The following is a 23874-nucleotide window of genomic DNA, read 5'->3' as shown; positions in this document are numbered from 1 at the left end:
CGAAGAAATTGTGTGCTTGATAGACTGATAACAGAAACAGGAAGAGAATGAACAATGCCTGTAACAATTAACAGGTTAAGTAAACCCAAAACTATTGTTGTATTGTTTTTGGAGGAAAAGGAAAAGTCAGCATGCTTCTTTTTTTTTTTTAAAGGAGTTTCCTTTTAACTGTGCCAAAATTTCATTTGAATTTAAATGAAATGGTATGAATTTGGTGAATATGATAAAACAATAAATCTGTAAAACTGCATGCATGTTCTCAGTTATAGGCTACTTGCTAAATGCTGTGTGACTTATTCATTTGGCAAGTTCACAATCTACTTCTGCTTCTCAAAGGAGTTGGATATTTTATCATAAGTTTGAAGTTTTTATATATATATATATATATACCCCAAACTTTGGAAACTGTTTACAATGTTAATAATAATAAGAAATGTTTTTTGAGCACCAATTCATTATTGCTCATTATTACCAAAACATTATTGCTGTTTTTACCATATTTTTAATCAAATAGATGCAGCCTATGTGAGAACTTTGTGAGACGTCTTTCAAAAACATAAAAAAAAATGTTTTTAGTGTAACTATACACTGTATTTTGAGATGATGTATTTTGATCGATCAAATATTAATTTGATAAAATAACACCGTTAGGCACAAAATTACTAAATAAATACAGAAAACACAGCTTTGTATTCACCTGTCCGTAAGCTTTTTATAGATAATGTCCAGGTGAATGTTCCTTTCAGCAGAAAAACACTTCATTTAGTTAATGTGCTCTTCATCTGTTTAGCCGAGTGTACTGGAGTCGCTCCTGGCTTTCTTTCTGCAGTGTCGGATCAGCAGTCCAGCAGCGGTCAACAGCGACACTGACCCCACAGCCGGCAGTATGGCGACGGGCAGGTCTGGATTTCTCGAGATGCTATGTTGTGCTGGATTAAAAGAGTAAAGGATCATCAGAGTCAAGAAACATCACTGCAACTAGAATATTCCATACTCGCTGAATAAGCTATGATTAGTGCTATAATTTCAATATAGCCACAGCTAAAGGGTGTTGTAGATATTTTTATTATTTTATAATCATGTATAATTTATTTGCTAAAAAAAAAAAAATCCACTTTTTTTTTTTTTTTTCTGCAACTGTTTTTTCTGGAAGTGACTATTTTGTTCTCTTGAACACACTGAATGGAAATGCTGCTTTATCAAAAGTTTTTTTTCTTCAATATTCATAAATGAAATTTCACACATTTCTGGAAAACTGGTTAGAGGTAGAGTTAACTAGGGTATTCCAGAAAGCAAGGTTAACTTAGCGGCAAAGACATATACCCTGAACTCTGTTGATTAACCCATAACTCGCTTACTTGAGGTAAGCCGGGTACAAAACCAGTAGTAAGTTTGGTCAAACTTTGGATACTAGTAACAGCTTACTAGTAACACACAAGACACCAAATTCAAGGAGTATGGCAAGCTGTTTTAACGTAAAATGTTCCCAGTAACGATTACACTTAGACATTTCTGTAATTTCTACAGTTATTTACTGTATATCACCCAGTATAATACTGCAAATTCCTTTTACAGTAAGTAACTGTAATGCCCTTTGCATCATGGGAATTTTATGTGACGTCAAACTCCACATACAGAGACTTACTGTATTTTTTTTAAATTGCTGTATACTACTGTATTTGCCGTAACGGCCTCTGTGGCGCCATTCCATTGAGGTTGTTTTATTTTCCTCATTTCTTACATTTGGATTGGCAAGATTTGCCCTGCACCATGTCTACAACGCCGCAACAGTTTGGGACAGACTATACTGGACGTGTTACATCGCTTGTAATGATTGGCAAATACATTTGTCCTGCGTGTCAGAAACAGCGTGAGCGCTTGGAGTACTACTGTACGTCAGAAATATACGGGGGCATCAGTTTACTGTCCGCATCCATTGTAGATAGTATCGCTGATTATAATGGGTTCTATATTGTCTTTTGTCGCGTCGCGCTGTGCCACTCGCATCCGAGGAAGACACGGAACCGACAGGGCAGCGCCACGGGTTTTGCCCGGGGATGAACCCGCGAGAGTGGAAGAGTTCTGGAGAACATCTGCACTGTGTATCGATGCACCTTACGAGAGAATTAGACCAGCAAGCAAGGTAAAAATATATGTATGTCTGTGTGTGTGTGTTTTGTCAGATTTTTGCTCACCAGTTAACATTTACCCCGTTAACATAGAGGAAACTTTACCAAGCTAAACTGCGCTGTCCTTTCAAACGACTTTGTCAGCATATTGAATTAACGTACCGAATTAAAATTATTTTTAACGAGCAATGCTTATCTTATATTAACATTAAGTTAACTAATGTGAAATTTTGTTCAGGTGTTAGTTAATGTTGGCCAGTACAGTAGCCTATTGAGAAAATAAAATCATTAGCTAGGTTAAACTATGGCTAGCTGCCGTAGTTTTAGAATTAGTTTGTTATAGTTTTTAATGGAATTTAAGTTTTAATGCATTTTTTTTGTATTTGTGTTTTAAAGGCAACTACACTGGAGCATCAAGAAAGACATGAGCATGCCAACCACCCTGAGACTGATAATTCGGGTAAGAGAACAACTAAGTTATGGTTTTGAGAGGTTTGTGTATTCTGTATGGGGTTTGCCTTTTAAAAGTGTGTCATTTCTACTTCTTGTTTTTCAGGGAACACATTTCTGTCACTAACAAAGTGGATGGTGAGCAAAGGTGGTGGCCACGTTTTGGAGCAGTACCTGGGTTTTGCAGACGGCTATGTATTTCTTTTCCCATTATGTTTCTGTTGCCTAAAGATTCTTTGTGAGGATAAATCCAGAGAATACAACATAATGCACTGCAAAATGTCCTAAGACAGGAGAAATGGTGAAGATGAACTGTTCCAGCATTGGAAGACTGTATTTTTAAGTGTTATACATGCAATGTTTTAAATAAAGTATTTGATATTTTGCAATTATTGTCTGTTTTAATTGAATGCCAGTAGTACATACAGTATGTAGGATAAAAACAAAATGAATTCTATATAAAAAAATATAAAATCAAATGAAATCTATATTAAAATGAATGAATTACAGTAGTATACTGATGAATTAGATTTTTTTATAGTAATTTACTGTAAAACAGTACAGTTTGCTACTGTAAATCTTAATTACAGTAAATTGCTGGCAACAGTGTTGCCAGTAAGTTACTGTAAAAACACTTTGAAATGTCTAACTGTGTACATTTGAGAGCAATACTCTTACTACTAGCAATTATAATTAGAGAACTCTACAATTCATTTTTACTAGTCATATGCCTCTATTGACTTCCATTCATTTTAATTACAATTGCTCTACAATTGCATTTTTACTAGTAAGAATTCCAATTAGAGAGCTTTCTAATCCAATTCTTAGTAAAAAAAAAAATGCAATTACAGAGCTCTCTAATTCAATTTTTACAAGTAAACATCACATTAAAGATGTTTAATTGCAGAGCTCTCTGATTGGAATTCTTAGTAACAACTGAATTAAAGCACACTCTAATTAAAGGCATCTCCACAACATTATGAAAAATGCCACTGTATTTGAAGGATACAGCTTGAAGAAATTGGTAATTTGCATGTTTCCTTTTTAAAATATTTTGTCAGTGACGTGCCCAGACAGACAATTCTATTTACATTGCGATAAATATAGGCCTATCTGTTTCCACTAAAAATAGCTAAAATATGTTTACCTTAGTAAAACTGCATACATTTAATTTGATTTGAATTGTTTAAAATATTTGAAATACTATTTGGCCACTGGAAAAGAATGAGATATAGAACTCTATTCTAAAATATTTATCTGAGAACTATTTTAAACAGTTTTGTTTTTATGGATATTTTGATATATTTATTCTAAAACATAACAAGGATACCGGATGATTTTTAGCAATAAAAAATTGTGTATGGCACAAATGGAATTTATAGTCCGTATCTCATATTCCCTTAATGTCTTGTACCTTTGACGGTGTTAAACATGGTGTCACGTGGATGGTAATATATGCATTGAAATGATATGCAGATGAGGTTATGCATAGTAAAACTAGGCGTTGTAAGCTCCATATATGGTGATTTCGGGGAGGAGACGGGGTGGAGATGCACATACGCACAATCTGGGATTTATAAAGGGATTTTTGCGCAGGTTCTGGCATACGCATGATTTTATAAACTTGAAAACTTTTGTGCACACGTACTCGTTTAGGATGAAATCTACAGAGAGATTTATAAATGAGACCCCTGGATTAAATCCGAAGACACAGCAACCCCTCTACTGGTCTCCTCATTTCCAAAAGCTGGAACTACCTCCCATGCTCTTATAACATCAACAACACTTCCTTTGAATTTCATGCCATTACAGTCACACTCCCTGTAAAAATCCACATTGTAGTTATTTATCGCTTTCCAGGTCAGCTGGGCAACTTTTTATAAGAACTGGATATGCTGCTATCCTCATTCCCTGAGGATGGCAGCCCTCTAGTACTTTTTGGTGACTTCAACATCCACCTTGAGAAGCCAGATGTTGCTGACTTCCACTGATATAATATGCTATTTTCTACCCTAAAGCCTAGTTCACACTACACAACTTAAAATGTAGGCAGATCGCTGTGCTGTTCAGACTACATGACTTGCTGTCTGTCTTGAATTCGTTGTGGTGTTTACACTATGCGACGCTACGTAAATGATCTGCAACAGGGGGTCACACACTACACGAGTTCACACATAAAGATTATCGAGCGCTGATCACCCGCTGATTTTCCCGATCACAACCCGACCTGTCGGCGAGCTCATTAACTTGCACGAGTTAAATCGGGCTTAAACTCCTGTAGTGTGAACTAGGCATAACTTGCTGCCTAGACAATATCTGTTCCATTTCCTCCAACCCAGCACATGCTACTCCTTCCAACCCCTGGTTAACCGATGTCCTCTGTGAGCATCGGACTAAACTCTGAGAAAATTATGCTAATCAAAAGATTCAGCTGATCTCAGCAGGTATCAGTTACCGCTATCTTCACTATTTTCACCAAAGTTCACGCTGCCAATACTACCCTCTTCCATAACAAAATCAACAGTGCATCAGACACATGCAAACTCTTCAAAACATTCAATACTCTCCTTTGGCCCCCTCCGCCACCTTCCACCACCTCTTTAACTGCTGACGATTTTACTTCACAAACAAAACCACATCCATCAGCAGTCAGTTCTTAGCTCCACTCACCCAGGTACTCACAGCAAACACTTCTCTCCTCCTTCTCTCCTCTTACAAAAGATTAGTCTCTAAACTTATCAACTCCAGCTACCCTACCACTTGCCCTCTAGTCTAGACCCAACCCCCTCTCATATCCTACAAGCTATTTCCCCTGCACTTATGCCTTCAATCACATACATCAAAAACACATCTCTTCTCACAGACATTTTTCCCACCACATTCAAGCAGGCTCGGGTAACCTCACTGCTTTGAAAGTGGCCATTCAACTCAAACTGCCTTGCTGTCAGTCACTGAAGCGCTATGGAGTGCAAGAGCTGACTGCACTCCACTGGTTCGAGTCTTACCTCACAGGTAGGTCCTTCAAGGTGGCTTGGGGAGGAGTAGTCTTGCGTAGCCAGACCTTCAGACTGACGGCTGAAGGTCTGGAATCCATGGCAGCTTTCATTGGCCAAGGCCCGCCCATGAGGCCGTTTGACCGACATGTCAAACAACCAATCACAGATCGTTTCGTTCAGCATCACGTTTCGGGGCGTGGAAAGGTCGCCACAATAACAGACCGGTGTGTAAAACTACTTTCTCCAAAGTTTAGGTTCTGGCCGGTCTCAGAACAGTCCGAAGACACATTCTTGAAATCAAGTTTTTAACTTTACAATCCATCTCACAAACACTTTCTACTATCTTAAATCCAGCGTTTAGTTGATCCTGATAAGCGCTCGTCGTCACAGTTGTAAACATGACGGCTTTCTTCTTTCGTGAGTCGGTTTGGCGTCACGGCATCTTTGTTTCCAGGCGGAACGTTAAAGAACACGACACACACGTCTCCCGGAAATCCTGTATAATTCAACCAATCCGATGACGACTTCGAAACTCCTGAAGTGTTTCCACTTTTGTGTGCCGTATGCATCAGACGTTCAGCCAACGGTCCGTGGGCATGACGTCTGAGGCTGAGACTAGGGGAGGAGAGGTATCCAAATCACATCAACTGGTCACTGGAGTTCCTCAGGGATCAATTATTGGACCCCTCCTCTTCTGTATATACACTCCATCACTGGGACCCATCATTCAGGCACGTGGTTTTCCTACCATTGCTATGCAGATGGCACGCAGCTCTACCTCTCATTTCAACCAGATGATCCAATGGTACCTGCTCGGTTCTCAGACTGCCTGACAGACATCTCAGCATGGATGAAAGAACATCACCGGCAGCTCACCCCGTCAAAGACAGAGCTTCTCATCTACCCAGCCACCCCATCAGTACAGCACAAGTTTACCATCCAACTGGGCTCATCAATGATAATCCCATCGTAATCGGGCAGAAACATTTTGGGGTGATCCTTGATGATCAGCTGACCTTTAAAGATCATATTGCAAAAACAGCACGATCATGCAGGTTCACGCTACACAACATCAGGAAGATCAGACCCTTCCTAACAGAGCATGCAACACAGCTTCTCGTCCAGGCCCTTGTCATTTCTAGGCTGGACTATTGCAATGCTCTTCTGGCTGGACTTCCAACATGTGCAATCAGACCTCTGCAAATGATTCAGAATGAGCACGTCTTGTTTTCAGTGAGCCCATGTCACACCGCTTCTCATCTCTCTGCACTGGCTTCCAGTCGTGGCTCGCATCAAGTTCAAGACACTGGTGCTTGCAGAACAGCCACGGGCTCTGCACCCTACCTCCGATCTCTCCTATGCGTCTGCATCCCCTCCAGAAGCCTGAGGTCGATGTACAAGTGGCAGCTCGTGGTTTTATCACGGAGAGGCACAAAATCACTCTCGGATGTTTTCTTTCACTGTACCCTGTTGGTGGAATGACCTACCTAACTCCATCCAGACAGCCGAATCCCTCACAATCTTCAAGAAACAACTGAAAACTCATCCCTTCCATAAGCATCTAACTGCCATCTCATAAAAAAAATCTATTCCTTCACTTTTTCTATTCTCTTATTATCCTTTATCCCTTCCTGTCCTAACTTTTACTATTTTAAACGTTGACTGAAACCATGTATAATGGGAACTTCTCATATTTATTGCTATGATAAATCGCTTGTATTCCTCAACTGTAAGTCGCTTTGGATAAAAGTGTATGCCAAATGAATAAATGTAAATGTAAAAGTAACGCTGAAATAAAAATAAATTAAACCAACAGAGTCATATTTAAATAAAAACAAACGCTAATAAAAATGTAAAAAAATAAAATGAAAACGGAAAATACAAAAATACAAAAATAAAGCTAATTCATAATGATAGTGTATAAAACTATAATAGTGTATAGATAATACTAATATAAAACAAATGCAAACTGACTTCCCATGCAATGAAATTTCCTTCAGAATGTTATAAACTCACCTTTGACTGTAATGGTCATTGTGCTTCTCTCAATGCCAAAGTCATTTTTTGCTTCACAGATATAAATCCCTGCATCTGTTATATGGATTGATGAGATGTTTAAAAGCACAGCTGATTCATTCAGACCTCCTGTCGCAGCGCTCTGGGACTGTCTGTACAGTTTCAGTTCTGCTGGCCCGCCGTCTGAAGAACAGAATATGGTTATGTTCTCTCCTTCTTTCAGCTCTCCTCTATGGCTTAACTGGATTTTGGGGATGTTTGGAGGACCTGCATTTAAATGAAGGTTAAAGATCATGGCCAGGTTTAAAATGATTAGACAAGACAGCTCATTTCATCCTGAGTTAATTTACCCACCTGTAACAATGACTTTTACACTCATTTGCTGGCTTCCCACATTATTGCTTGCACCACACCGATACCAGCCTGCCTGAGACCAGGAAGCATTACTTATTATGAGCTTGTTATTCTGGCTCTGATGTTCAGGCTCAGTCTCCCCTAGTTTCCACCAAAATATTTTTGGCTTGGGGTTTCCGTCTGCATGACATGTTATCTCCAAATGTTCGCCAAGCTTTACAGAGGTATTATTACTGGAAACTGTCATAGTCCCTGGACCATCTGGGAAAGAAATATAGAGTTTTCATCGATGACACATGAAAAGTGATTTAATTCTTGGTAATAACTTGCTAAAGGAATATTCTGGGGTCGATACTATTTAAGCTCAGTCAACAGTACTTGTGGCATAATGTAGATTACCACAAAAATGTATTTCTAAAAATTAATCAGTCTGGGTTACACTGAGGTGGAAGTGTACGGGGCATTAAAATACTCACTGTTTCAACAATACAAGACGTAAACAATATGTGTGTTAATATTATTTAAGTGTGAAATTTTTTTACTTTTCTGTGTAAAGTTATAGTCAATATTAAAACTTAGCTGCTATGACAATGTAATGCCTAAAATCACTGTAAAAAAAAAAAAATGAAAGCAACTTTACAGCTGCAATAAACAAGTTTTAACAGAAGGCTTAGTGAAAGTGCTTTTAGAAAAGCTGAAAGCTTAATATTTCTTAGGCAAAAATTTGCCCAATTCACTTCCATTGTAAGTTCCTCACTGTAATCTTTATTTTTATAAATGAGGCATAAGTAATTATTTTTGTAGCAAAAATTATTTTTTATTATTAATTTTGTGGCAACATTATGCCATAAATATTGTTGTTTCAGCTTAAAGGGATAGTTAACCTAAAAATGAAAATTCTGTCATAATTTACAAACTCGCAAGTTGATGGTAGCCATTGACTGCATAGTATTTTTTTTTTCCATACTATGGAAGTCAGTGGCTACTGGCAAATTTTTGATTACTAACATTCTTCAAAATATCTTCTTTTGTGTTCAGCAAAAGAAAGAAACTCATACAGGTTTGGAACAACTTGAGAATGAGTAAATGATGATAGTATTTTCAATTTTTGGGTGAACTATCCTTTTAACTTGTATTGAACCTGGAATATTTCTTTAATAATGACATACATTCTTACATACATTGACTTACATTCAGCAGTTGTTGTTCTCTCCAGACCATTGAGATTCAGGGTTGCCTTGCAACTAATATTCTTGCCTAGATCATCGACAGAAGGTGTGTAATTGAACACAGAGGAATAATTCTGAACATGGTCTGAATTTTGTACATCAAGTTCTTCCTTATGGAGGGTTTTATCTCCACGAAGCCACTCAATGTGAAACCTTTCCAAAGGGTAAATGTTGTGGACTGTGCAGATGAGCTTCTCTTCTTGGTTTGCTATGAGACTCTTTACTTTGGGCAGTACGGGATCTTCTGGAAATGCTGCAGAAAACACACTTCATCATAACAACATCCAAATCATTTACACAATAAATGCTGAAATGGTTTACTTTTTTCACTCTCTGTTTAGATCATCATAGCTTTAAACCTAAATAAAAAAATAATAATAATATAAAAATAACTAAATATAATAACCATAGAAATACACGGTTACTGTTAATTTTCTACTGCCTAGTCTAATCGATTCCAATTGCTACTAATAACATTTTTATCACTACTAAGACAATCAGCTTTAAATGGTTACAAAAAATGCATAAATGAAAATTCTCTCATCATTTTTACGTACCCTTATGCCATCCCAGATGGATATGACTACTTTATTCAGGTGAACACAAACAGAGATTTTAGAAAAATAATCTCTGTAAGTCCATAATGCAAGTGGATGGGCCCCTCAAAGTTGACGCTTCAAAAACCATGCATGCAAAATGGTAAACACGACCACGAAAAGTAACTGTAATCCATACTACCCTAGTTGATGAATCGATGTCTTCTGAAGTAAAATGGTAGGTGTAAGAGAAAATACTAATATTTTAATTTTTTTTTTAATTTCCGACCATTACTTAAATAGCATGTTGTGAAACATGATGTAAGCATGTTGTGAATCTTGCACAGAGGACTGTCACTTTTTGTTTGCATTTCACATCTGTTTTAATTTTATTTAAGCGTCAACTTTGAGGGACCCAACCACCAATGTTTCCTCTAATTTTTTTTCTTGCTGAGCAAAACTGATCTCTATTGGGCGGACATTTCTACCAACTGAGCAAAAAAACATTTTTTTATACCAGACCTGTACAGTGCACAAAAAAAACAAAAACCGTGTAACTGTGTAAAAATTGTGTAATAAAAAAAAGTGTAACTTTTAACTTCAATGTGCTATTTATATTTGAGTTGACCCTTGATGTAACTAAATGATGCACATTTTAGGTTAACTGAGATTTTTTTTTTACAGTGCTGTTACCAAGGAATTCTATTAAAATCTAAAAAAAAAAAAAACTCATGCAGAACAGTTCAATTCTTTATAAAATATAATATATTAAAAAATAAGCAGATATTGCTCATGAATTCCTTGCTTGAGGTTAATTATTAAGGCCTATTAGGTTTATAATATATCACATAATAACAAACTGAATCTGAGAGAATAGTATATAACAGAATAGAATAGAAAACAAACTGAAGCATTTAAACTGAGATCTGTAAGCTAAATATTAATCAAGCCACTCTTCTTTAAAGCATGAAGACATTTCATTTCACATGCCGTTTGAGTTGGCTCTTGTATTGAGCTATTTCGTCCACAACCATTAAAGGGGTCATATGATGCAATTTAAATTTTTCCTTTCTCTTTGGTGTGCTGCGCATTTTATGGAGGACTGTTTCCTGATCCTGGTAGAGTAGACTACAATGCCGGCTGTTCTGACTCACAGACTGTAAGTACGTTTTTTATATTTAAAGAATTTGCCACTGACGATTCAAACGCGAGTTTTGAGCAGTGTAGAGTAGCGTTTGTAGTTTGTCATTTCTCCGATCACAAATGCAGACATGGTTTTATGTTTACGCGATGCAACGCAACGCATGGGTGTCGCTAGGCCAATTTTAGGGGGGCTATAGCTATATATGAAAACGGCGGCAGACTTCGATCGGCTCCTCCCCGTCTCTCAGCGCGTTCTTTTTCAGTCCGCAGACTGCAGCGGCGCAGAGCGAGAAACAGAGGTGTGTGTTTATCGATAGACTGTTATAATATCTGCATCTGTGCAGTTCTTTGTCATAAATCCAGTTTACAAAAAATCATGGGGGACCAATAATCGGTTCCCCATCCACTGCGTTCAGCCCTCATCACACCACAGCTTTCAGTGCATGTGGCAAAGAGGTTTGCATACTTGAGCTAAGGAAATATGGTTGTGCTAGAAATGCAAACAGTAAAATGTTGTGTTTGTACAGTAAAGGGGTTGTGTGTGTGAGATCATGAAGACTTGAATTTGGCTTATTCAGTACTCAAATGTTATCTATGCAATACAGTGGAATACGGCAATAAGTTTAGTATACGACCCCTATTGATCAAACATTTTTTATCTTATTTATATTTTTATTATTAGGCTATTATTATTATTATACCCTCACTGGGGGCTGAGCCCCTCTAAAATGAAAATCCTAGAATCGCCCCTGGTTTTGCGTCTGTCTTGTGCGCAGCATTTTATCTCTTCTGCGGGGTCGCCAACCACTTGTCCCTTATGGACTCAGAGAGATAGATTATTTTTGTAAAAATCTGTTGGTGTTCCACAGAAAAAGAAAAAAAAGATGTATATATCTGGGGCATCATGAGGGTGTGTATTTGATGAGAGAAGCTTAATTTTTGTTTGAAGTATCCCTTTAATGTCATCACAAAAGAAAAGAAAAATAGTTTTTACTTGTATAAAACTAAATACTTTTTAGTACTTTTTTACTTTTACTTTTTAGTACTTATAAAAAATAATAATAGTTTAGTTTTTAAATAGTACAAGAATAAAACTGCTAGTTGTAAGGACTGCTGCAATTTTTTACTAATAACTGAAAAATTCTAAGAATAGTTTAAATAATTACTAGCAAAACTGGAATAGGTTTTATATATATAGGTAACAGAAACAGATTATTGGAATATTTAGGTTCCATAGCTAGTCACTACAGGAGTAGGTTAACTCAAAATTATGTCGAATTGGGAAAATGGGGAAAAAAACTGTACTTACAGAATACCTCTATCTTTGCCATTTTCTGTAGGATTTTTCCATCACAGGTAGATTTGCACATGACAGTTTCACTGTGTATAACAGAGATGCTCCTGATCAGCAGATAGGAAACAGTATGCTCATTTTTAAATTCTGCTGCAAGAAATTTGTCCGTTGCTGATGTCCACACAAAGGTCACATTAACCGGACAATCAGTCACTTGACAGGTCATCTCCAAATCCTCACCAACATGAATCACTGGATGTAACGGAGTTAATACCAGTTTTGAATTGTTTTCTCCTGTGGAAAAAATGTGTACTGTCAAAATAATGAAATGTGGAAGGTTAAAATTGAATAAACAAAGCTGTGTGAGGTCTTCTTACCTGTTATTACATTGAGAATATCAATCCACAGCACAAAAGTGATGCATTTCACTCCACACATTTTGCTTTTGTTGTGTTTCACTCATTCAGCATGCACATTCAGAAATAGCATGATAATGGTGATGGATATTCCCACCACAGCTCTTTTCTGACCAAGATACTGATCAACCATCCCGCCTTTTCCTTTTTACTTTCTGTTTCTCCAAACAAACATTATCCATTTGACTCACTTATCAGACTCCAAGCCACACCTGCTCACATTTTCCTCATATCCTCCAAATTGTGCACATAATTAAATGGTTCTTGAATATTTTGCATTGATTTACTCTTTTGAGTGTATCTTTTTGTCTTTTTGTACAGCACAAACCACCATGTCACAGTCTTTAAAAATGAACAGATCTGTGAATGCATCTAAAGTATATTCCACCTAAAGTATATTCCAGTTAAAATTACAACTATCTGTACAAAATGTTTTACAAATCATGATTTCTGTACAATCATATTACTAAACATAATTGAATCAGCATCATGTGATCATACGTACATGCATATTTCTTTCAAACACACCCATACTGTCACACACTCATCCACAGATGCACAACTGCATCTGTTAGAATTGTGACTTTCAAAAAAACAAAAACAAAACTGCTTCATGTAAAATTAGTCAAACAAATGCCAGCAGATACGTTCCATTTTGGATGTTGAAAAAAAAAATGAATTACTAAATACATTTGTGAATAATACATCATATAACTTATTTTCTCAATTAAAACACTATAAATATATTATAAATACTTTAACGCCAGAGTGTGATTTTTTTTTTTTTTTTTTCACATATTATAATTTTGTTTAGGAGAGATTAAGGAATGATCTGTCCATGGTCAAAAAGTCAGCTGCGATTGCCATCAGTGTATAATCATAGTCTTAGTACTGAGCATATTCAGACTGAAGGGACTGTGGAGAGAAAGAGAGAATTAAATTAATACATTGATATGAAAGGATGTGTGCAAATTTTACTAAAGGGTGGAATACACTAAACAGCTTTTAAAACTTGAACTGATTTTAACAAATGAGTGCCTGGTTTCACAGACAAGGCTTAAGCCTAGTTCTAAAATGCATGTTTGAGCTGTTTTAACTGAAAGCAACTTGGACTCATACATCTTAAAATATGTCAGTGCCATTGATTTGTATTAAGATGCACACCAGTAATGTTTTTTAAAAGAACATTTAAAAAAACTTCTTAAATGTCCTAATTTAAATAAAGCCTAATCCTGGCTTAATCTAAGCGCTGTCAGTGAAAGCAGGCCTATGCATCATACATTTGCAGACTTAGAAAATGTTTACAGAGAAACACTGGGCATCATTCACTAAACAACTGAGGATCACACACTAAAAGACTTTCAAGTCATTCCTCCTTGCTAGGAGACGCATGACAAATGAAAACAATATGTGTTTTAAAATTTGGCATACAAATTTCAACGTAATTGGAATACAAATTACGCTACGTAAGTTTTCTGTAAAATTTGTCAACTCCAACTGCCCAAAATCTGCAGACAGTTTTCTGACTTTTGGAAATAGCATCAACTCGTCCAGACTGTAAAGCGGGGCAAAAATATTGGCAAAAGTTTTAGAGTGTATTCCAGCCTTAATGGGTAGAATGATCAACTTCCAAACACAGGAAAATGGAATTCCCATTAATAGCATGCTTGATTTAGGCTTTTATAGTGTATTAAAATTGTCTAAAGTACATAATAGTACGACATTCAACTTAAAGGGATAGTTCACCCAAAAATGAAAATTTCATTTTGACAATGTTGTCGTGTATATGAAAAAGTTCTTATAAACACAAAGGAAAAACTTTTACATTGATCTATTACATCAGTACATCATTCTAGATGGGGAGGGTGCGAACGAGGAAGGAGGTGTGCTGTTGTCATCGTCATTGAAGTTGTTGTCGATCTAGTACATCAATGTCGTGTAAACGTATATTTGCGAAATTTAGGCAAAATTTTCCAGGCAAAACGTCTGCTGTCAATAGTGTAGCATAGAAAGCACAGCTCACACTGAAGTCAGGTTCAAATCGAGTAGCTTTTTGTTGGTCAGTACAGGCAAATACATTCCTGAAAATCTGAAAAATATTTTACACTAACTTTTTCTTTTTCAAAATAACATTGCCAGCTACTGGCCTGGCATGCATAATACAGTGTTTTTAGTTATTTTCATGGATCCGTGTGAATGGGGATCATTTTGACAATGTTGTCGTGTATATGAAAAAGTTCTTATAAACACAAAGGAAAAACTTTTACATTGATCTATTACATCAGTACATCATTCTAGATGGGGAGGGTGCGAACGAGGAAGGAGGTGTGCTGTTGTCATCGTCATTGAAGTTGTTGTCGATCTAGTACATCTAATACATCAATGTCGTGTAAACGTATATTTGCGAAATTTAGGCAAAATTTTCCAGGCAAAATGTCTGCTGTCAATAGTGTAGCATAGAAAGCACAGCTCACACTGAAGTCAGGTTCAAATTGAGTAGCTTTTTGTTGGTCAGTACAGGCAAATACATGCCTGAAAATCTGAAAAATATTTTACACTAACGCAAATTATATGGATTCTTATTGAAATGACTAGATTTCGGCCACAAAATTTGCCAAACAACGGTAAATGACTGCAACTTTACTCAATCTTACATCTCATGTGAGGAACATCCCAAAATTAGTAGTTATTTGCTATAAATCTGTGCTTCTGATGCAGCTCAAATTTTATTTGTATTTGCATACATTTAAATATGGTGAACTGTCTAACATCACCTTTTTTTTGTTCCATGGAAGAAAGTACATTCATGTTTGGAACAACATGAAGGTGTGAAAATGATGACAATTTTCATTTTTACATGAACTGTTCCTTTTAAATTATGGAATCACATTGATTATCAAAATCTCACATAAAGATCACAATTATACTATAGTACAGAAACAATAAGTGAGGCCAGAAGAAAATCTGAGGAAAAACCCAAAGTGAAGGAAAATTGGAGCTCCGGAGGGATAAAAGGAGCAGCGACGACAGTGAAAGGGCTGGGAAAGGGCTGAGAGGACCAGGGCTGGATTTTATGTTGTTGTTTTATGCGGCAGTCGTCCGTGAGGGGCTGCCGCTTTTACGTTTTTTACTTTTTTTTCGTTTTGTGTTCATTTATTTATGGAATTGAATTGGAAAATTGGAAGGAAAACAGCAGAAGCAGTGAGTGAAAATCAAGGGTCACGGAGATGACAAAGATGGCCAGATGGTCACTCACTGGAATGGATCTGCTGAGGTAGCGCCCTGGAAATCCGCTTAGTCCACCACGCAACGGACCTCTACGAGGGTTTGGCCGACCACCGGAGAACAGACTATAGCCGGTTCTGTTCATAGGCCTGACTGTGCGATTAGTGCTAACGGTATTAGCTCCAGTAAGGCTGTTGAGGTTGGTGTCGGCCTCTTGATTGAAGTTTACATGTGAGGGAGGAAGTCGGGGGTCAGCAGAGGTGTACCCAAAGCTGAAGCCTGATGGAAGCACGGGGGTTAGAGCAGGAGATGGGGAGGGTGCAAAGGAGGAAGGAGGTGTGCTGCTGTCATCATCATTGAAGTTGTTGTCATCGTAGAGGTTGCTGAGGGAATGGGCTAAACGGGGACTGAAGCTGTGCAGGGCACATAAAGCAGGGTTAACAATGTCTGGGTACGTAAATAATAGGGGTGTAATGATATACCAATGCCACGGTTCGGGTCATATCACCGTTTTGGAGCCACAGTTCAGTTCGGTTCGGATCTGTTTGCTGTGGGGATAGGATTCATGGCATAGCACCAGCTATGCTAAAGATCACTAGATTCACTTTTAACTTAATAAAAATAATAATAACAATAATTGCACTTTGTTAGTTAATGTTAATTAATGCATTAACAAATTAGACTTTAAAAATTGTTGTTTTGTAAAGTGTTACCAAATACTGCAGCTAAATGGGATTCTACGACTCAGACCTCGCCCAAGGGGTAAAAAAGCTGGGAGAAATTATATTCGTTCAATAGGTACAATTGTTGGAAATCGCCCTACTTCTTGTGGAACTGCAGTGGATATTAAAAGACAGCTGACTGAGCAAAGACCGTTTGTATCTGACTGTTGCTACCATCCTAAGAACTTAATTCGTATAAAGATAAACCAACACAAATCAATCTATGCCTGGTTTTCTCCTTTCCAATGTGTGCTCTTTATGCCACAGATGTGATGAGCTGCACAGTGTGGCAGTGAATAATAACTCGGGCTAAGTTGTATTATTCCTGCTGTGCTCTATTTTCCACGGCGTTCTTCAGCAGCAGCCCAACCTGATATACTAATTACACAGTATTTGGATAGTTGCCTCAGATATATTGAATGTAACTACCAGCAGGCTGCAATTGTCATATTTGGTAATACAAATAAGTACAAGTCTGAAACCATCTGCTGCAGACATGGTCTGAAACAAATTGTGGCTGGAGCAACAAGAAAGGCCAGTCAACTAGACTCAATTTTTACCAATATTTCCTCCATGTATCAGTCACCAGAGCATTTGCCTCCTGTTGGCTCTTCTGACCATCAGACTATCTTGCTAAATGCAGGAAATTGGCCCACCAAGCCTATCAAGCATATTTTTTTGTAGAAAACGTACCCCTGAGACAATCAGGCAATTTTTTGAGAATGAGAATTGGGCCTTCTCATGAACATTATTGATTTTTCTCACATTCATGAAGCTATGGACCCTGAGGCTAAGGTTGGTGCCTTTACCTCCACTATCAGGTCTATCTTGGATAAAAGTTCCGATAAAGAAAGTCTCTATCACAAACAATGATAAGATTTGGATGACTGTTGAAATTAAAGATCTAATAAAAGATAGACAGCGTGCATTTTGTTCTGGCAATAAAACCTCTTAGAGGAAATTAAAATCAATCATTGCCAAAAAAATTTCAAGAATGCAAAGAAACAATATTGCCAGCATGAGGTGGACGCACCAAGCCTAAACAATGGTTTAAGTCTGTGAAGACATTAGCGGGGATGGAAGAAGATAAGAGTGAAGTGGTGTCTCAGGATCAAAACATCGTGCAACATGACTGTAATATTCTGCCTATGCACTTTGCTTCTGTGTGGAATTATGTGAGCCACACTTCTGTGTCTAAGGAAGATGTTACCTGCAAGTTGTCAAATTGTAGTATACCTCCTCTGAGTATCGGACAAGTTAAGGCTAGATTCCGTAAAGTGAATACAGCCAAGGCTGCTGGGCCTGACTGCATTCCTCCTTGGGTGCTAAAGGCTTTTCATGAAGTCGGTGTTATGTGATATCTTCAATACATGCATCCAACATAACATTTTCCCAAAACAATGGAAAGAGACTATAGTCAAAGCTGTTCCTAAAAAAGCAAAGCCTAGTTTTCCAGCAGATTACCGCCAGATCTCAGCTGTGAGTCACTTTTACCAGCTGTGTTGTAAAAGTGTTTGAAGGAATCCTCAGAGATGCCATTCTAGAGGATACAGTTACTTAGGTGTGACGAGTGGGACGGGGCCGAGAGCCGTGGGAACGGAGCGAGGCCAGTGGAGTAAATGATAATGAGCAACACCTGCGACACTCACCGGTCTTGAGTCCCACAGAGGAGCTCCGGAGGGATAAAAGGAGGAGCGACGACAGTGAAAGATGAGAGAGGACCAGGGCTGGATTTTATGTTGTTGTTTTATGCGGCAGTCGTCCGTGAGGGGCTGCCGCTTTTACGTTTATTACTTTTTTTTCGTTTTGTGTTCATTTATTTGTTAATTAAAGTTTTATGTTTAAATGTTCACCGGTTCCCGCCTCCTTCTTCCCGATCTACGAACGTTGTTACATTAGGCTACGTTTACACTAGTGCGTTTTCGTTTTAAATTTTGACCCTCGAAAACGGGGACTTTCGAAAACACTGCAGACCCCATTTTTGTTCGAAAACTCTGGGGTTGCATTTCAGTGTAAAGCCAAGAACACACTACATGACTGTCATGCCGATTATGAATGGAATTTGGTCTTGACGACGGATCGCACCCAGTCAGACCGGGTCTGTTCCAGTTGGGCTCAGTCGCTATTTGCAGTCGGCAGAAAAAAATTGCGTAGTGTGTGGTGCCTAAAGATTATTATCTAAAAATTCAAGAACCAGTCGTTTCCAGTCGTTTTCACAAAGATTTTTTTAAACATGTTTAATATTTGCGACTGACGCCAGCGATTGTACTGTAGGCTATGCGGCTATGCGTTCACTGTCAAACGTCATTGTTTTATGCGGCAGTCGTCCGTGAGGGGCTGCCGCTTTTACGTTTATTACTTTTTTTTCGTTTTGTGTTCATTTATTTATTAATTAAAGTTTTATGTTTAAATGTTCACCGGTTCCCGCCTCCTTCTTCCCGATCTACGAACGTTGTTACATTAGGCTACGTTTACACTAGTGCGTTTTCGTTTTAAATTTTGACCCTCGAAAACGGGGACTTTCGAAAACACTGCAGACCCCATTTTTGTTCGAAAACTCTGGGGTTGCATTTCAGTGTAAAGCCAAGAACACACTACATGACTGTCATGCCGATTATGAATGGAATTTGGTCTTGACGACGGATCGCACCCAGTCAGACCGGGTCTGTTCCAGTTGGGCTCAGTCGCTATTTGCAGTCGGCAGAAAAAAATTGCGTAGTGTGTGGTGCCTAAAGATTATTATCTAAAAATTCAAGAACCAGTCGTTTCCAGTCGTTTTCACAAAGATTTTTTTAAACATGTTTAATATTTGCGACTGACGCCAGCGATTGTACTGTAGGCTATGCGGCTATGCGTTCACTGTCAAACGTCATTAAAGGTTCATTTTGTAATTTTGTCAAATATTTTTCTTGATTACACATCTTCTTGTGATTTATTTCTTGTCTTAATTTTATTTCATAAGTTAGCATTGCAAGTTAAATGGTTTTAGACTATTCGTTTTTTTCTGCAGTCGAATAAAGTAAAAAAACCTCAATTATGTCAGCAATTTCTCTCATTTTAAAGATACTATCAATAATTCTTTTTTTATTCTTTTATTTTCTTAACTTTTCAATTTTTCTTAAAATTTGTTATAAAGAATTTTTTTATTAACTTCATAATGATTTTTTTTCATAACGAATATACCAACTTCTTGTGATTTATTTCTTGTCTTAATTTTATTTCATAAGTTAGCATTGCAAGTTAAATGGTTTTAGACTATTCGTTTTTTTCTGCAGTCGAATAAAGTAAAAAAACCTCAATTATGTCAGCAATTTCTCTCATTTTAAAGATACTATCAATAATTCTTTTTTTATTCTTTTATTTTCTTAACTTTTACATTTTCTTAAAATTTGTTATAAAGAATTTTTTAAATACACAAATAGCATTTTATATGACTTTTGTTTCTGAATAAATGGAGCAGTAATGTTTTATTTCGTTCGGTAACTCGGGAACTGTAACGAAAAAAATAGCCTACCGTTTTTAATCAGAACCAATTCATTAATCCCTTTTTAAATTTTTAATCCCTTTCAGACATATTGGATAATGAATATATTATTGCTTGACTAAACGTTTAAAAATAGCACTAGAAATGTTATAATTAAGGAAATTAAACATAGGTGTCTGAAAAGACATAACGAAATGTGTCTGCTCAAGCAATAATTCAAAAAAGAAAGAGAAACATAGGACTTAATCCAAAAAAAAATAATCAAGACATTGCTGTGGCATTTATTAGCAACACCTACATAGCAGGAAAGCTAAATTTTCTGTTGTATTAAGCACAAACTAAGAAAAGAAAAACAAACCTTTAACGTTTCAATAATTAAGAGCACCGGTGTTGTCCGCTGTGTTGTCTTTGGTGGAGCGGGACCGACTGCTGGAGCGCGGGGAATCGGATACTGCGTTTTTTTTGTTTTTTTGGGGTTCGGCAGAATTTGTCCAATCGTGACGCGCCAGTCATTAAGTGTGTTGTGTAATGGACTGACTCAGTCATTAGGTTTGTGTTCCTCTCTGACTGTCAAAGACTAGAATCTGCTCCAGTCGATGGAAACAGTCTTTAAGTGTGTTGAGGTCAGTCTAGGTCAAGGTTAAGGTCAGTTTATTTATATAGCATATTTAAAAACAGCTAGTGTATGCCAAAGTGCTGTACATATACAAATACAGTAAATATAGAGAGTAAGAGAATAAAAAATAAATGACTCAAAAATACATACTCAATACAAAACACATTAACATACACAAACATACATTTCATCCAAAAGCCAAGGAATACAGATAAGTCTTCAGGCGGGATTTAAAAACAGGAAGGGAAGACGCAGATCTAATGTCCAGAGGTATGCTGTTCCATAGTCGAGGACCGGCTACAGAAAAAGCCCGATCCCCCTTAAATTTCAAGCGAGAGCGAGGTATATGCAAGAAAAGTTTATCAGAGGATCTGAGAGAGCGAGAGGATTGCTGATAGCTGAGAAGTTCGGACAAGTATGATGGGGCTAGATCATTTAATGCTTTATACACAAATAATAAAATCTTAAAATGGATCCTATGCTGCACCGGTAACCAATGAAGAGATGCTAGGACAGGAGAAATGCTTTCTCTCCTCTTAGTACCAGTCAGCAACCTCGCGGCTGCGTTCTGGACTAACTGCAAGCGATTCAGCGATGAATGATTGAGACCCATATAAAGCACATTACAATAATCAAGTCTGGAAGTGATGAAGAGCACGTCTTTGCCATTCAAAAATCAAAGCCACTTTTTTATTTTATAATGCCGTCTTATTGCTCTTCTTTGTAGTAGGTGCATTTTAAAAATGTTTTCCCAATCAATCCCGGACTCCTGCTCAAAATGATCAATTATTATAACGACAGCTACAAAAAAAAACAATAAGCCCGCGAAGCTGCTATCGTTCCATCCTGATGGATGACATGCGTGAAGTGGAATCCGGAAAATAAACCGTGGAACTTTGACCAACGAGAGAACAGTTTACTCGCGCATGACTTGTATTAACAAATTTGGTCCGTTTAGAAACTTTGCCGTGTGAAAGCGAACTGCACCAAGAATAAAAAGCAACATTAATCATTTTAATCCCTGTTTCGGAACAAAGCAATCGATCTACAGGTGTGAAAGCACCCAGAATGTTTCAGCTAGTCGTGTCCCCAGCTTAAACGGACCAAAACGGAGACTTTTGAAAATGATGGCGTGGCTGCCCACATTCACTCTGCGTATCCTTGACGACCGTGTAAACAATAACATCATGCTCATTGTTGTACCATGAATGGCCATGTGACATACGTTTTCGGTTGTGTAGTGTGGACGGAGATCGTTTCTGAAACGCAGTGAAAATGCCAGTGTAGTTTTAAAACAAAAATGCACTAGTGTAAACAGGGCCTAAAATGGTTAGTTATATATATATATATATAAACAAAATATTGCAACTTACAGTTCCACAAAAGGCTGTGAGTAGGTGCACAAGCGAACTTGACTGTGCTAGTCATGAAGATAACCCTGTGGACCCATTCTTTCTATAACAATGTGCTGAAACATGGCATATTCTTTTACAGTCGTGTTCTCATTATAATTTTATGTAGCCTATATGACAGATTTGTTCTGCATATGTTGCCCTTAATGGTACCTTTCTTTTAAAAGTGATTCAAGCAATTCAAAACCATCATGGCCGTATGCATTTGAAGTGTCTCAGCAGGGGGCGTGGTAGGCCAAGACTGTACCGCGGTGTGTACTGTGGATGGTGTATCACAGTTTTTCGGTTCCATTTGAATATCGTTACACCCCTAGTAAATACGATCTGGGAACAAAAAAATAAATAAATCACTCAGGCAATGTATCTAAATATTGATGTACCTTTTTAGATTGCCGGCGGAGGAGGAAGGGGTTCTTGTTAGTCTCCGTGGCGCAGTGGAAGAGGAGAGGAAGAGATGAGCTTTGGAAGACTTGAGAGGGGAAATGGTGCCTGGAGCTGGGCTTATCCCACTGCCAAAAAAAATGACAAATAGCAGAACAGTTTATTAATAGGTAATTATTTATTTAGGAATTTCCTCCAGAAATGTCCTCATGGAATTAAGGAAGCTTTCTTTTCAGTGCAGTAACTCAATACGAGTAATGATTTTCAAAACTGCAATGCTTTTGTGTAATAGCATGGCACTTGGTACAGGTCACTGCCACTGTTGTGCAAAACTTTGTCCCCCTTAGACCCCAAAGTGATTTTATTGACTGAAAGAATTGTTTATGGGTACTTTATTTGGTACTTGACTACAAATAGAAATTCATTTTATGATGCATTATTTATGTTAATTAAAGTCAGCATGAAATTAAAATTGACCTTATTAATTTTCTCAATACAAATTACTGGTCTTCTTGTGAATTAAACATCCGTGTGTGTGTGTGTGTGTGTATATATATATATATATATTTATTTATTTATTTTAATTTTATAATCTTTAATGAAAATGTCACTTGCTTTTCACAGCTTGATTTGCTGTGCAGTTAAGCCAGTTGCATTCAGATCTGTCTCTGCCGGTTTACAACAGTTATTTTTCACAATCAATTCAGCAATACATTTTTTTCTTGTTCTATTACATTTGAAAATAAAGAAGTAATGAAGGTCTTTTTCAAGTCTTTTTTTATTTTTATTTATCTGCCAACAGATACTACGACAGCATTTTAGTGCCACGTTAAAAAATAAAAAAATCTAAGATTTCAAATTCTGTCAGTTCCCTTTCAGTCGGTCACTCCGAGTCACGTCGGTGACCGACGAATTGGGATATCGCTTCGATAGACCAATCCACTTCGAGTGTAAACTAAACGAGCCAATGCACATTGGCATGCAATTATTGCATCCAGCTGCCGCTGATCACAGCGTGAGTATAATAAGGCAGCAGGTGCAATGCATACCAGCTTTTCGCTTCGGAGCCAAGCGACAACATCGTTCTGTTCTATATTCATTTCGAGAACTACGAGTTCAGCATGCTCTTGGAAGCTTTCTGTGTTGGCGAGACGGCGCTTCAGCAGTGGTCGTTCCAGTGTCGAGTGGGTTGCGCACTTTAGGCTGCACTACTGTGCGCCTCAGCACTAAAAGAGCATTTCCTAAAAGAGCTAATTTCTCTAAAAGAGCGCCACGGGTGCTTCTCTACACAGCACTAGGATCGTACTTATAAAAAGAGCTAATTTCTCTAAAAGAGCTCCACGGGTGCTTCTTTATAAAGACGACGGATCGTACTTATAAGGATGCCGTTTCACCCGTGCGTTTCTGGGTGCGGTTGTTAACTGGCACCGGGTGATGGTCACGATCGCTGCCTCACATGTCTGGGCATTAA

At 37.6% G+C, this 23874-nt stretch overlaps 2 protein-coding genes across 2 annotated transcripts in view; both read right to left on the bottom strand.

Moving 5' to 3' along the window:
- Positions 1–583: 583 nt before the first annotated feature.
- On the bottom strand, positions 584–13281 carry vcam1a (vascular cell adhesion molecule 1a). Its single transcript, XM_016530455.1, has 6 exons — positions 12525–13281; positions 12163–12441; positions 9137–9427; positions 7946–8206; positions 7592–7858; positions 584–929 (listed from the first exon to the last, which is right to left on the bottom strand). The coding sequence occupies exons 1-6, from the start codon at positions 12583–12585 to the stop codon at positions 787–789; spliced, it is 1302 nt and encodes a 433-aa protein (XP_016385941.1). The 5' UTR covers positions 12586–13281; the 3' UTR covers positions 584–786.
- A 100-nt stretch (positions 13282–13381) lies between these two features.
- LOC107722177 (dual specificity protein phosphatase CDC14A-like) overlaps positions 13382–23874 on the bottom strand; it is a 37949-nt gene continuing 27456 nt past the window's right edge. The window contains exons 13-15 of the mRNA XM_016530433.1: positions 22403–22531; positions 15820–16201; positions 13382–13478 (exon numbers count right to left, since the gene is read on the bottom strand). Coding sequence (XP_016385919.1) covers positions 13449–13478; positions 15820–16201; positions 22403–22531 — 541 coding nt within the window. The 3' untranslated portion in view covers positions 13382–13448. The remainder of the gene's footprint in view (positions 13479–15819; positions 16202–22402; positions 22532–23874) is intronic.

Source organism: Sinocyclocheilus rhinocerous, unplaced genomic scaffold (genome assembly GCF_001515625.1).
Source record: "Sinocyclocheilus rhinocerous isolate Xijiao unplaced genomic scaffold, SAMN03320098_v1.1 scaffold161, whole genome shotgun sequence".
NCBI classification, from domain to species: Eukaryota; Metazoa; Chordata; class Actinopteri; order Cypriniformes; family Cyprinidae; genus Sinocyclocheilus; species Sinocyclocheilus rhinocerous.
This window is presented reverse-complemented; position numbering and strand designations above follow the sequence as displayed.

What these genes read in the sequence shown, in the direction of transcription:
- vcam1a (XM_016530455.1), bottom strand. Translation starts at nt 12,585, where the DNA reads ATGTGTGGAGTGAAATGCATCACTTTTGTGCTGTGGATTGATATTCTC. An exon ending in TGTAAAAGTCATTGTTACAG is followed by an intron (nt 7,859 to 7,945) that starts GTGGGTAAATTA and finishes ATTTAAATGCAG; the next exon opens with GTCCTCCAAACATCCCCAAA. An exon ending in AATGACCATTACAGTCAAAG is followed by an intron (nt 930 to 7,591) that starts GTGAGTTTATAA and finishes CTTTTAATCCAG; the next exon opens with CACAACATAGCATCTCGAGA.